Source organism: Indicator indicator, chromosome 16, assembly GCF_027791375.1.
Source record: "Indicator indicator isolate 239-I01 chromosome 16, UM_Iind_1.1, whole genome shotgun sequence".
Taxonomy (NCBI): Eukaryota; Metazoa; Chordata; class Aves; order Piciformes; family Indicatoridae; genus Indicator; species Indicator indicator.
In genome coordinates this window covers 23,019,921-23,033,659 of record NC_072025.1, presented here as the reverse complement: position 1 = coordinate 23,033,659, position 13,739 = coordinate 23,019,921, and the positions used below count along the sequence as shown (strand labels likewise).

Sequence of the window (13,739 nt, the reverse complement as noted above, 5' to 3'; positions counted from 1 at the left end):
CTTTTGCCCATGGAAAAATATTTCCTGCTTACTTTAACTGATAGAATGAAAGTCTTGCTGAATCTGTAATGATGAGGGTCTGACTTTAATCTGCAAAAACTAATTTCCAGTTTAAGGTGGAACATTTTATGATTGCATTTATTATTTGTCTACTTGACACACAACATAAGCGTGTTAACCTTATCTGGCTGGATTCCCACGTATTGATCTTTTAGGATCATAAGTGAAATGAACTCGAACCTCTCAAGAAGGGTATTTGTCCATGTCATGAAACTATCATAAAATTCATCTCTCTTCTGGAGAAGATCAGAGGTGGAATAGCAGTGGGGTTTGAAGAAGCTGAGTTCAGGGATCAGGACTGAAGCAAGAGCCTTAGTTTATGCCTCACTGGCAGAGTTGCTAGTATTTTAGGCTGAGGTACCTACAGTTGCTGGAGGTTAATATCTCATAAAGATGCGATATGGGCATTGCCTATTTGTTTCTATAGCTGGTTTTAGCTGTAGTTTTTCACTTTAAAATCATATTCTTAGTGAAAACTGATGGCAGATCACTAGAGTGAGAGGAGATGCACTTACACATCCTCACTTGCGAATGTGGCCCAGACTGCTCCATGGAAACAACAGAGAGGAAAAGCGGAAGCAGTGTTAGGTTTTGCTTTAAAATCTGTTTTATGTGCTTGAAATGGAAATGTGCCCATTCAGATCTCATTTATTTTTCTCTAGATAAGGAGTTTTTTTCAGTGGAATTGCATTCACCTCCTCCTTCTTTACCCTCAGTGCTGGTGCCCTGTAAAAGCCAAGGTCTGGTACCTGTTTGTAAACCTTTGTTGTCAGTGCAGTGTAGAACCTGCCCTAGGTGAGGCCTTGACCTTGTTTGGTAGCATTGGCTATTTAAGATGGCAGCCACTTCAGCACTGATGGCAGGAATCCCTCTAGCTCAGCAGGCCTCAGGGTCTAAATTTACTTTCCTTATGGTTTATGGTCCCTCCTCTGCGGCTGCAGTAAGAGGCCCCCTTTTTATGACTGCCACTTCTGCTCCCCTTCACTCTCCCCTTCCTCGCTCCCTCCCTCCCCAGATGGTAACCCTTTGTGCACATCACCTGTCTGAAAGAAGGGCTTGCTGGGTGCCTAGCAGATTGACTGCCACAGTCTACCAAGACCAAGTTTGAAAGAAATCCTGTAATTCAGGTTTAAAAAGGTTAAAAAGCTGTCCTTGGAATGTCACAATTTTGGTATCCCAAGATGCTGATAAAGGGCCTCAGATGGAAGCAGTCACAGGAGAGTAGTGCTGCATTGCTTTTAAAGCAAAGTTAAATTATTTGCCTTTGATTTTGGAACCTTTGTAACATTCTGTTAGCTAGCAATAATTCTTGTATTCAAATGCCTAATAGCAACAGTTATGGTTAGATTTTGCAGAGAGTTTTTTTGTTTTGTTTTGATTTTCCATATAAGCAAAAAGAGCACAAAAAGGACAGGAGGGCAAATACAATTTCTTCACTTCATACTGGGAAAAACTGAGAAACACGTTAGTTAACTAGAAAGAACCCAAAGCCCCAAATCAAACTAGTGATTTTTCTCCTGCCTATGGCAGTTGAGCAGCATTAGTGGTATGTACATGCATGAACAGGTTTGGGGAGGATGTTCACAAACACCAGCCTCAGCACAACTGGCTTCTCAAGGACACTCCAAGGTACCTAAAGTTAGACTTCTGCTCTGTATTGTCCGTAATGGAACCTCAGTCTTGCTCACTGTCTTTGCCTGTTCCCTTGTATACAGAAACCATGACAGCTTTATTTTCTTCATGAAAAATAGTTAGATTTAGACAAATTCAATGAAAGTCTAAAAGCTTGTTTATTTTTTTAATAGAAAAAAGTACTTCCAGGGAAAGCTGTATTAATGGAATTGCTCAGTAGTTCTCCCTAATCCATTGTTATTTAATCTGTGACGTTATTTTATCCTTCAAATGGTCACTATTAGCTTAGAATACAAGCATATGATGTACCAGAAAGTTAGGGTAACTTTGAAGGTATTAGTTGTTTGGTTCAGTGAAGACAAAACATTATTGTGATTAATAAGTTGCTTTGTCAGGATGTAGTCTTGTAAGCAGCATCTCATGAATAGTATTTATTAGCATGGCTAATATTTTGCTTTGTGCTAAGCTGAAGCCTTATATGCTGCTCTTTGGCAATGAACTAATTTACTGGTAAATTTACTTCAGAAAATTACTGAAGTTTTTAATAATAATCTTTAATTTCTTTACTTTATATGGCTGTTTTTCTTGATAATGTTACACAGAGCACTGGGGAAGACTGCTGCAGAACATAATAGCCACTGCTAAGTACTGGCTGGAATTTTATAATGTAACTCAACTTGCCAGTGTAAGCAATACTGGTTTCTTTCCCATTTTGTCACATACAAATGTAATATGAAAACCATTTACAGAATAGCTGTTTAGCATTCTGACTACATAGCTTTGGTGTTGAGCTTCAAGATGTAAGCTGATTGCTTGCAAAGGGCAGGAAAATAGTGTTTAAAGCATTTTAAACAGTGCTGGGTGGTGGTGAATGATCAGTTGTAGTTTCTTACCTTTTTGCTGGATCGCTACCAGAGGGGGGATGGTGGGACTGTGGGTGAATAGTTTGACCTAGTACTGCAAATCCCCTGCTCCCATTTTTACATTGAAAGGTATCATTTTCAACATGGTACTTCTATAATTTATGTTTTCTGAATCTTAATACAGACAGTTCTTGCAGTGTTCCTTATAAGACTGTTCATTGTTGCAGTCATTTACTTTGTGCTTAATATTGGTGTGGTTGTTTCACGTTAAACGTGGGTCACAGAAGCTGCTGTGGGAGAACAAACCATGATTAAAAATGGAGGATTCAGAACTAAGACTCCAACTATAGCAGTATGGTAGAAGATTTTGTCTTCACTTTGGGGCTTACAGGAGTTGCAGGTGTAAATTGGTGATTGAAAGCCTCTTAAATTGAAACTATTTCCTGCCTGTGATAGAAGACTGGCAGAATACTGTTACCTATCTTCTGATGTTCTTTATCTTGGGCTGGTGATGAACCACCTATCAGTCTGGTTTGTTTCTCAGCAGCACCAAGTTAGACCTCACATTTAGCTAACAGGCATCAGGTGTATGTAATTTTTGTTTGCATGCAATTAACACATACCTTGCATGAATACCCTTTAACATTGAGTCACATGGATTAAAAGTTACCTTGCACAAAATGTGATGGTTACTATTTTGGCAACTCTTATGTAAGTAAATGTTTTTTGACACTATTTCATTGTTGTGAAAGTATCTAACTGAAGTTACTAAAAGAAGAGAAAGAGAAAACTAGTGATAAACAGCAGATCATGGACTGACCCATAAAGGGGCAGGCTTCCAAGAAAGAGTGGAAGCTTTGGAATTCTTTTCCTGTTATATTTTTGGACAGTAATAAAACTCAGGCTGTATTTTGAAGATTTTTTTTTTTTCTCTTCCAACTTTGAAGTAACTTACACCTAGAGAAATTTGAGGCTATGTTTGTTGAATTCAAAGGAAACAAATGTGGTTTGATGCTGTTGTGGTTCTACCTCGTAAAATTGCTTGTCAAGAGGTAAATAACATATAGATAGGTTTTTATTCCAGCCTTACTGTTTTACACAAAAGGCTTCAATGGGAACAATAAGAGCCCAGCTACACCAATCAGCTGCTGAGGAAACAGGTTTTAAAATGCATGTTTCTTAGTTAATTTAAAAAGTAAAAATACTTTGCATTTTATTTTAACTACAGGTTGCCTTTACTTGGTAGATACGTTAGCAGGAGACCCAGAGGTTCTGCAAGCAGATGCTGAAATCTACTATGAAAAACTCTTGAAGAAATCATCATCCACTCATGATGTTTTTCTGATCCCAGGAGGAGAAGAGGTAGTAAGCTAATGTTTTTCGTGCTGCAAGTTAGATGCTTGCAAACTAATTTGTTGGTTGTACTCAGTCTGTCTCTGAATAAGGGTAAATTGATGTGGCCAGACTACAAATCTCTTAAAATCAGCAAATTCTGCATTATTTCAAGTAGTTTACGTGCTGCAAATGAGAGAGAAACTTAACCTGCAAGTCTAAAACCCTCTGAGTGTGGCTGAGGGTGTCAAGTACTTAGCTGAGCTTTGCATATTGACCTGAAGGTCTGAATCTAAAGTGTACTTGGTAGATGTTTATACCATGGCGCAGCTCTGTATTCTGCCTCCACTGTCCAGTTTACACAGCCATTGTGATACAGTCTGGCTTTTGTTTCTAGTCTTTCCAATACTTATATTGATAATTTTAAATAAAGATTCTCCCAAAGGAGTTCTGATCAGATGCCTTTGATAGATGGTATTAACAGCTTAGGTGCTAATGCTTTAAGATTCATTCCTGAGCCACATGAGGGGAGTGCACTGGAGAGGACTGAGCAGACCTATTAAAAATTCTGAACTAGGAAACCTTTCCTTCTGGGCATTTTCTAGATCATAAAAGATGTTCTGAGCTAACTGTTACTGGGCTATCAAACCAGTAAGAGGATGAGTTGAAATAATTGTTTGGAATATGTTGGCTTTTCTACAATTTAGGAAATAATATGCAGTATTTTCCAGAAAAACACTGAGGTGGGCGGCTTCGTCTTTGAGAGGGATCGCAACCAGCTTTTAATACTCTTTTAATGCCCTCTAGTGGACCGTGTAGGGTTAAATACAAACAAACCTGAATATGCAAAGATTCCAGATCCCTCCATATCCAAATCCCAGGCAGTGCTGTGTATGTTCCTGCAATAGGAACACAGTGAGATCAGTTAAAGGTGGAGTTTTGGCTTATCATAGAATCAACCAGGTTGGAAGAGACCTCCAAGATCATCCAGTAAAACTGCTCACCCAGCCCTATCCAATCAACTAGACCATGGCACTAAGTGCCTCATCCAGTCTTCTCTTGAACATCTCCAGGGACGGCAACTCCACCACCTCCCTGGGCAGCACATTCCAATGGCAAATCTCTCACTCTGTGAAGAACTTCCTCCTAATATCCAGCCTATACCTCCCCTGGCACAGCTTGAGACTGTGTAGAGAGCAATGAGGTGACACCTGAGCCTCTTCTTCTCCCCCAACAACCCCAGCTCCCTCAGCCTCTCATAGGGTTTGTGTTCCAGGCCCCTCCCCAGCTTCGTTGCCCTTCTCTGGACACGTTCCAGTACCTCAACATCTCTCTTGAATTGAGGAGCCCAGAACTGGACACAGCACTCAAGGTGTGGCCTGACCGGTGCTGAGTACAGGGGAAGAATAACCTCCCTACTCCTGCTGGCCACACTATTCCTGATCCAGGCCAGGATGCCATTGGCTCTCCTGGCCACCTGGGCACACTCCTGGCTCATGTTCAGCCTACTATCAACCAGCATCCCCAGGTCCCTCTCTGTCTGGCTGCTCTCCAGCCACTCTGTCCCCAGCCTGTAGCACTGCTTGGGGTTGTTGTGGCCAAAGCGTAGAACCCTGCACTTAGCCTTGTTAAATCTCATCCCATTGGCCTCTGCCCAGCCTGTCAAGGTCCCTCTGCAGGGCCCTCTTACCCTCCAACAGATCGACACCTGCTCCCATCTTGGTGTCATCTGCAAACTTACTGATGATGGACTCAATTCCCTTGTCCAGATCATCAAAGATATTGAACAGGATGGGGCCCAGCACTGATCCCTGGGGGACACCACTAGTGACTGGCTACCAATTGGATGTGGCGCCATTCACCACCACTCTCTGGGCATCACCCTCCAGCCAGTTCTTGACCCATTTCAGAGTGAATCTATCCAAGCCATGAGCTGCCAGCTTTGCCAGGAGCTTCTTGTGGCAGACAGTGTCAAAGGCTTTGCTGGTGTCCAGGCAGACTACAGCCACAGCCTGCCCTGCATTCAGCAGATGGTAACCTGATTGTAAAAGATCACGTTGGTCAGGCAGGACCTGCCCCTCCTAAATCCATGCTGGCCTGTTCCCTGTACCATCTTGTAGGTTCTGTGTGATTAAGTACTGTCTTTTGATTCAGAACTGTCTTGATTTTTGTGGCTTGTCATCAGACCTTAAATAAATCACATGACTGCTTTGAGTCTCATAGCAACACATTTCTCTTTGCATTCATTTAATTCAGGTCTAATCTAATCTGCAGTCAGACAGCTAGTCAAGGACATGAGTAAGGGTAATGTTCTTTCTGTACTATTTTTTTTCTTATACTCTATAATAAATAGTTCAAAGAATGTTGATATTTTGTAATTAAAAATAAATGCAATAAGGTAAAGCTCCTATCCCCAGAGAACATCTCAGCTAACAATCTCTATTATATAACTATAATGTGAAGGAGGATGATTTTGGTGTCTGAATAATGGCTGCAGTTACCAGCTTTTTCTTCCCTCTGTGCACCTGAATTAGAGCGGGTTTCAAGTGGCAGGAGTGGCAACCATGAATAATTATTTAGCAAGTGTTAAGTGGCTGTCAGCCTACTTGCTCAGGTCACAGAACTTCTTTTTGGTATGGCATGGTCTTCAGTCAAGCATTCAGTACACAAATAGCAAGGATTATTGCAAGTCAGGGTGGAAGCCTCTTGGCAGCTTTCATACACGGAAGGCTATGCTTGGCTCATGCTGGTGGTGTTTGCACCTGCAAAAGAGCAAGTTACCTTACAAACCAAAATGACAGCCATAGCAGAATTGGAAATAGTGCTGGCCTTTTTGTTCCGGCAGTGCTCCTAGGTGCCGTAATGGCGTTGATGCTGTTATATTTGAGGCCTGCAAAACGTGGCTGAACCCCCAGAAGAGACTGAGATTTCATAAAACTCATAAATACAGATTTCAGGCAGTTTTCAAGTGTTTTTTCTTGCAGTCCAGTGTTTGTATAGATGATCCCAATATTCAAGCACTCATAATCTATTGAACACTGCTTTCAGCTTGAAGTTGTTATCTTGAAAAATCCATATTCATAGTATTCCTTCCATGCACTGAGAAATATTAAATGTGTCACGTGACTGATTTGAGTTTCATAGCAAACTGACAAATGGGTGCAATTAGAGAGAGGCACACCCACATACACACAATGGACCAGATTTTTGAAAGTACAGTACATACTGTGCTAAATTATACACGCTCTTTGCCTGTACCTAAACTTACATGAGAGCATTTGCAATATTCATATGGAAATCATCGTCTCCATGCATATAGAGCTGTTTGAGCACAGTAATTTTGTGTTTATGTGCCACATCATTTAGAAGTTTGGTCTAAGACTGAGAGCTTGAGAGCTGCATTTTTATTTTAGCTTTGCCTACAACATAACCACCTTGTGCCAATTATCTACCCTCCCTGTGCCTTGCAGATAAACTGCCGAAGCACTGCCCTAATGCTTTGATACTCCTTGTACCCTAAGGCTTAATTCATTGTTTGCAAAACACCACAAATACTCAGCTGAACGATGCTGTAAGAAACACAAGTTGTATTTGCTTTTATTTGATGTGTCTGGTCTTTCATAACACCATTTGTCTGCATGTAACATTGTTCAAAGCCAGGTCCTGAACTAGTTATAATAAGTCAGCGCTAAGGTCTTCCCTAACTTGGGTAGCTTGATTTCTTTTAAATTAACTTTACTTAACACATTATGTATGTTTCCGTGCCTTGAAGTTCAGGATTGAGAGGCTGTTGTGCTAAGCTTATACTATAAATGTTAGTAAAATGTATTGTAAATGGATTCTAACACATTAAATGTTACTTCTTGTGAACTTTGCAGTGCAAACGGCTACAGGGCTTGTTTGTTTTTTAGGTTAAACTTGAAGATTCCTGTGTGTGTTTTGTCCCTCTCTACCGAAATAATCCTGCTTGCAAAGTGTTGCTGTTAGCTGATCCAAAGGATAAAGAGACAGGTTAGAATTAGTCAAAATATTTTGATATTTGAGTAGTTGTACTTCATTATTTTAAAGATGGTCTGCTAGTTTATATATTGAAATATTTTGGGGTTTGTTTTGAATACAAAATAGTTGTGATTTACCTGTCAGGGGTTTGTGTGGGTGGGCTACTGATTGGTGGGGGGGGGGGGGAAAACTGACAATCAGGGCTTTTAAGTTCTCTGCTTAACTACTGATTCTTGAAAAAGTGCCCTAGGTAAATGTTATTCTTTCAGGGCTTGTGATTTGTTTTTTTTCTAATTCTAATTTCACTGAATGTGAAATTCCGTGCATTATAGTTTGAATAGAATTCTGAAATCCTTAAACAAGAGCAAATGTAGGTCTTACTGTCTCTTAATCCTATTATTTTTACTTTATGGTATCTTCACTTTATGGTATCTTCAGTCCTAGGTTTAATTGACTCCTGTTACCAGTACTGATGTGTGAGGAGTAAATTTGGAGTGAAACCATACTCAGGAATTTAGTTAAATCAGTTTTATTTGGCAATTGTCTTTAAACTCTGCCAGCTTTGTCTTGCTCACTGCTAGTAGTGCCGGTGTTTTCCTGTTACAGCCATGTGTCAGGGATGCACTACAACTGTGTGACAGGCAGTAGAAGTCAGCATGTACTTACTGGTGTTGCATGAGTCACTGCTTAGAGTATCAACAGGTTATTAAGATTTGATCAATAACTGTAGCTATGTTTTATCTTGCTGTTGTTGGGATCACAGTGTTACCAAATACGCAAAGAAACTCTCTACGGCCAATGCAGCATTTCTCTGAATTCATCTGGCATGAATTCTGTGTCATGCCAGAGACACAGGAAGATCAATTCACCCAAGCGTGTGTTGAATGAGCATTGTACAGAGAATGTATGTTGACATTTTGTGCACATTCACTAATTTTCCAAGAAATAATTAACATATTCGCGTTTTCCTGGAACTCGTTGATGTATGCAGCTGACACCTTGCTCTTGCCCCTTAGCTTGTTTAGCATGATTCTCCTACCTCATCGGCTCCAAGGCCAGCCTTGACCAATTTGCTTCCCTCTATCTTCCTGTCCTTACATTCTTGATTGCTCAAGGACTTGTCAAGCTCAGCAGTACTTATCTGTTCAGCCTAGCAAGCATCCCTAGAAGCATCCTTAGTTATGTATTTCATTAAGAATTCTTCATGCTTTCCTACAGTATCTTCAGACACAAACTGATTTCTTCCTACTTACTCTCTTAAGTAAATGTGTTTGAGTACGGAATGTCAAAAAATGCAAATGTAAAATAAGTAGCAACTCTTGATACCACTGTCATTAACAGCAAACTCCAAGTTGCATAGTATCTAAAGCCCAGGTTGTGACCCACCTAGATTAAATGAGGAGCGTTGGAGCTGTTGTGAAGCAAAAGGGTGCAGAATTTTTGAAACCTCTACAGCAAAGACAGGAACCTATGAAATGACTAGTTGTGTCATTTAGGGGGTACAGAACACATGAAATCTGTTAAACTTTCAGCTTCCAAATGTGGCAGCAAACTTATGATGTCTGTCATTAAAAGCATAGTTGTTTTTTCCTTTTCTAAAAGGATAAGCTATAAACTATGCTTGAAAGGCTTTAATAGCCAGTATTCTTAATCCAACAAAGGCAAAGCAAACATGTTTCGTACTCTATGTAAAGTTCTAAAATGTGTCATGTAACAATCTTACACTCCTAGAACAGTTACTATTAGAATAAGTGAGTGTTCATTTTTCAGTCCAAACCCTGTAACCGGGAAATTTCTTTGTAAGGACAAAGCCTGGATTCAAATCATCTGTGGTTAGAGGTAGATTCTGCAATGTTTTCCTGCTCCTTTTACATATGATTTTGATTGGACATTTGCTAATGGGTTGTGATTCACATAGGTGAATGTAGGAGACCTTTACAAGTTATAAATCTAGTCAAGAGACTTTCTGGTCCCTCTAAAACTCTTGATAGAGAGTTGTTTTCTTTCCACTAGTTTATGTATTACATTAACAATTTTCTAAAGGGAGATAGGCACTGGTGTGACAAAGGAGAGAAGTGTCTGTGTGGGACAGCTGACTTGCTCTCTGAGTGCAGTTGTGTGTATGTAGCTAGTGAGTCGTGCAAAAAATGTGCTTGAAAACAGCAGTAAGTTAGTTTAAGCTACATGACAAGAATGGAAATCTGACAAGGGCAAGGCAAAAGGAAAGAATTATTAAATAATGCAGGTGAAAGCAGTGCATTTAGCACACAACTTCAGCTAAATTATCTAATAGTATTAGGAAGAACAAGGATTAATAAGATACAGGTACACAAGGAAAAAATAATTTCCCACAGGAACATCTCAAGGAAGTGCGAAATGAAGCCTAAATTACATGATAGCTATCTACATTAAAAGGTTAAACCTAGCAGAATAAACACCTTATTATGTTATAAGCAGTAGACTGACTGACTACTGTCAGTCAAGACTACCCCCTTGCAAAACTTCAGCTTGAGTCACCAGTCCATAGTCACAGAAGCAGTCACAGGGATCAGTGAGTCTATTTAAGTAAGGCCTACATCATCTGGCTTTTAATATTTCCTTCTAAAGGTACGATTTAAAGGATTTTACTGGAAGTTCTTTGTTCTGGGTTTTATATGCTATAAACATGTGGCCAGCCTTCCTACACACAATGAATCTGATGTGATGTTTTTTTTCTTTAGATCAGTTTTAATAGTTTTTATTAGTTCTCTAAAATCTGCTGGGGGGTGTGTGTGTGTGTGTGCATACCTAGACATATGGATATATATATTTGAAGAGTTTGTCCAAATATTTTTCCCACAGTTCAAGAGATTGGGAATTGACTTTTAAAGCAGTAGACTGTCTTAATGTGGTGAGTCTGTCTGGATTTGCTTACCTGTATGACCTTTTGTTGTGACTAGTGAACAGATGGAATTGTTTCAAAACCAGTTACTTCACAGAAAAAAAATATTTATTAACTTAGTCACTGAAGGAGATGGACAGAAAGTTAAAACACTGAATGGGTTGCATGATTTTTTTTTCCTCTCTTGAGGAAAAAACTTTTCTTATGAACATGAGTTTCATGCAGACAGGAGAGGCAAATAATCCTGCTGTAGCTGATGTCTTCCTTTACTCATGTGCTGCCAGGGACGTCTGCATTTTAGTTTTACTTCACACCAGGGGTCCTCTTAGGAGTAAATTTTCTGGTTATCCCCATGTCCCATGCTTCAGTTCATGTCAAAGAGTGGTCTCAGAGTGGATGAACTGGATTACTTTGGGCTGAAATGAAATTAGGAGCGGTCCAGAAGCACATTGATGTGCTCCAGCCTCTAATGGGCTTTTAGTTTTCAACACCAGGCTACAAATTGTGAATGTTTCTCTTTTCCAGTTCTATCCCTGACATGATTAGTTCCTTCAGATGTGGTCCAACATTTCCACTTTTGCTCCTGGTGGCTCCCAGGCATCCCTTACCCCCTAAAATGAAGTCTGTACAAAGCCTTGTCAGTTGCTGGAGTTAACCACACACCTGAGCAGTACCTTAATCTCAGTGAGAAAGCTCTGTATATCTTTTATGTCTTCTGCTCACATGTGATGGGATTTCCCCTTTCAGCCTCATTTCTGTTTACATCTGTAATGGTCAAGTGTTACATAGATAAAATGATGTATGTAATACTTATGAAATAATACCCACTGTAATGTATTTATTTTCCCCTCAATTCCTAAAGAAAATACTGTCTATCTGTTAATTTTTGTTTGAAATTCTGATAATACAGACTCTGGAAAAATACTTAATTTAGCATCTTAGCTACAAGTTTGCCTGTGAAAGGCTTTAAAGTTTGATGATATTTCATTAGTATTTAATATAGGTTAAAGGGGTTGATTCCAGCACTGAGATTTATATCTAATCTTGATCAGATGGGCTGTCCAGAAGTAATGTGTAGCTTGTAGTTTGAAATGACCTGCATATTTCAAAGAGAAAATGGATATGGTAGCTTTTCCTTAGAACTTGGTCTTGGTTGGGTGCATTTTTAATTTATTTTTGATGGGCTGAGTATTCTGTTCTGTTAGTATATCTGTACAGATATTTTTACGAGCATGTAAATTGTGTTGTAAAGGCTTACAGAGCATAGCATGGGTGATTAACGTCTTTATAACACTAAATAAACATACCTTATTGTGCCGGTTTCTGTGTGCTGTATATAACAATTTACAATAACTGTTAGATACCATGGAACATTTATCACAAGACATTTGCTACAAATCACTGAGTAAAACTCGAATTGTAGAAGAAAGTGTAATTGGCTGCAGGAAAGATATCTGTCTTAGATACCTGAATGGCTGCCATTGCTGCAGCATCTGCATGCCTCCACAGCTTTAATGTATTTATTTTGATAAGACTGTTAGGAGGGAGAAATGCTCCTATTCCATCTTAAAGACAGGAATGTGGGGAACACAACTCTTCAGGGTATGCCCAGTGCTGCAGAACGCAGTTCAGTGTAGGATCTCTGAGCCTGCTCTGTTACACGGAACTGCTTGTTGGAGTAATTTACCATTTTCCAAGTTGGAAATCTGGCAAAAGTAGGCTCTCTAAGTGTGCCATCCATCTGAAATACTGCTACAATTAAAGTAAAGGTGATTTTTTCTAAGGTAAAGAACCTAGTACATTCTATATTTATTGAACGAACTTAACTGGCCTCTCTCATATATAGTATTGCCTTTAGCTTGTGACTGAGGGATGCCATTCCAGCGATTCAGACAAAGGCTGGGGAAAATGAAGTACCAAGCTTAATGCTGGTTTGCTTGTTGGGATTTTTGTTGTTGTTTCTTTATGTGTAGAGTCATGATGTGCACATTTCATTCAAATAGTTGCACACCAGTGTGGGAACATTTGGCCAGCACAGCCTAGAAAATACAAATATAAACCAGACCTGTGCTGGGAAGGGATCCATGTTTGCCTAGCAAAAGGAGACATTTCGTAATCATAATTGCATTATGCTTAGTGCCTAATTCAACTTGGTGTTTCTTGGTGCTGCATTCCAAATATCCATAGTGGTATAGAATCGTGTGCTTCACAGCCTCTCAACTTCTTGCAGCACTCTGAATGTTTGCCTGACTTCAATCAATCAAAGTGCTGAGGTTTAGCAAGCTAGAGCTTCCAGGGCAAGCCACTCAGCTGAGCATGGATGAACACCATTAATTGTGATCTGAAATGTATTGGACTTGATGCATTGCACACAGGTGTGCAATTGCAAGATCAAGCACATCAAGTCTTGCAGTCCTACGATCGTTGTAATCATCTACATCACGATTCACAGGGTTTAGGTGGTGTGTGTAACTTACTGTTGGCTATAAGTTGATCTCTTATGAAATGAACAAAACTGAAAGTCTTGGAAGGAACAAGACTGGGTACGGAGAGTGAAGGAACATGTGGTCTTACCAAATACGATTGCATTTGAAAAAGTGTTCCTCAAAGTTGATTATAGAACGAAAATGAGAATATGGGGAAGCATGGATGGATTTAACTGCAGACCAGATGTTGACTTGAAAAATTATAACACAAAGCAAAGTACATATGTTTGTGTGAAATCTGGAGGAATGTTTTTGCCTCAAGGAAGGCATCCATATAGATAAGGTTGCTCAAGTAATGTGATGTGACTGTTGCTATGTCAACTAGTGTTCCCTTCCACACATTTAAATTATTGAATAGCACAGTAAACGTTCTATAAAGTAGCTCCTTAGAAGATGGTTGTGCATCTTCCTATTTTCCTCAAAGTTTAAAAAAACTTCTCTGACCTTTACTAAGGGTGTTATGTGTGTCTGATCTATGTGCTAAAC

General features: G+C 39.6%; 1 protein-coding gene across 1 annotated transcript in view; it reads left to right on the top strand.

Annotated features, from left to right (window-relative positions):
- The window catches only part of LOC128971993 (protein FAM169B-like), a 42,038-nt gene that overhangs the window by 8,326 nt on the left and 19,973 nt on the right, over positions 1–13,739 (top strand). The window contains exons 2-3 of the mRNA XM_054387753.1: positions 3,784–3,917; positions 7,799–7,898. Of these exons, the coding sequence (XP_054243728.1) occupies positions 3,784–3,917; positions 7,799–7,898 (234 nt within the window). The remainder of the gene's footprint in view (positions 1–3,783; positions 3,918–7,798; positions 7,899–13,739) is intronic.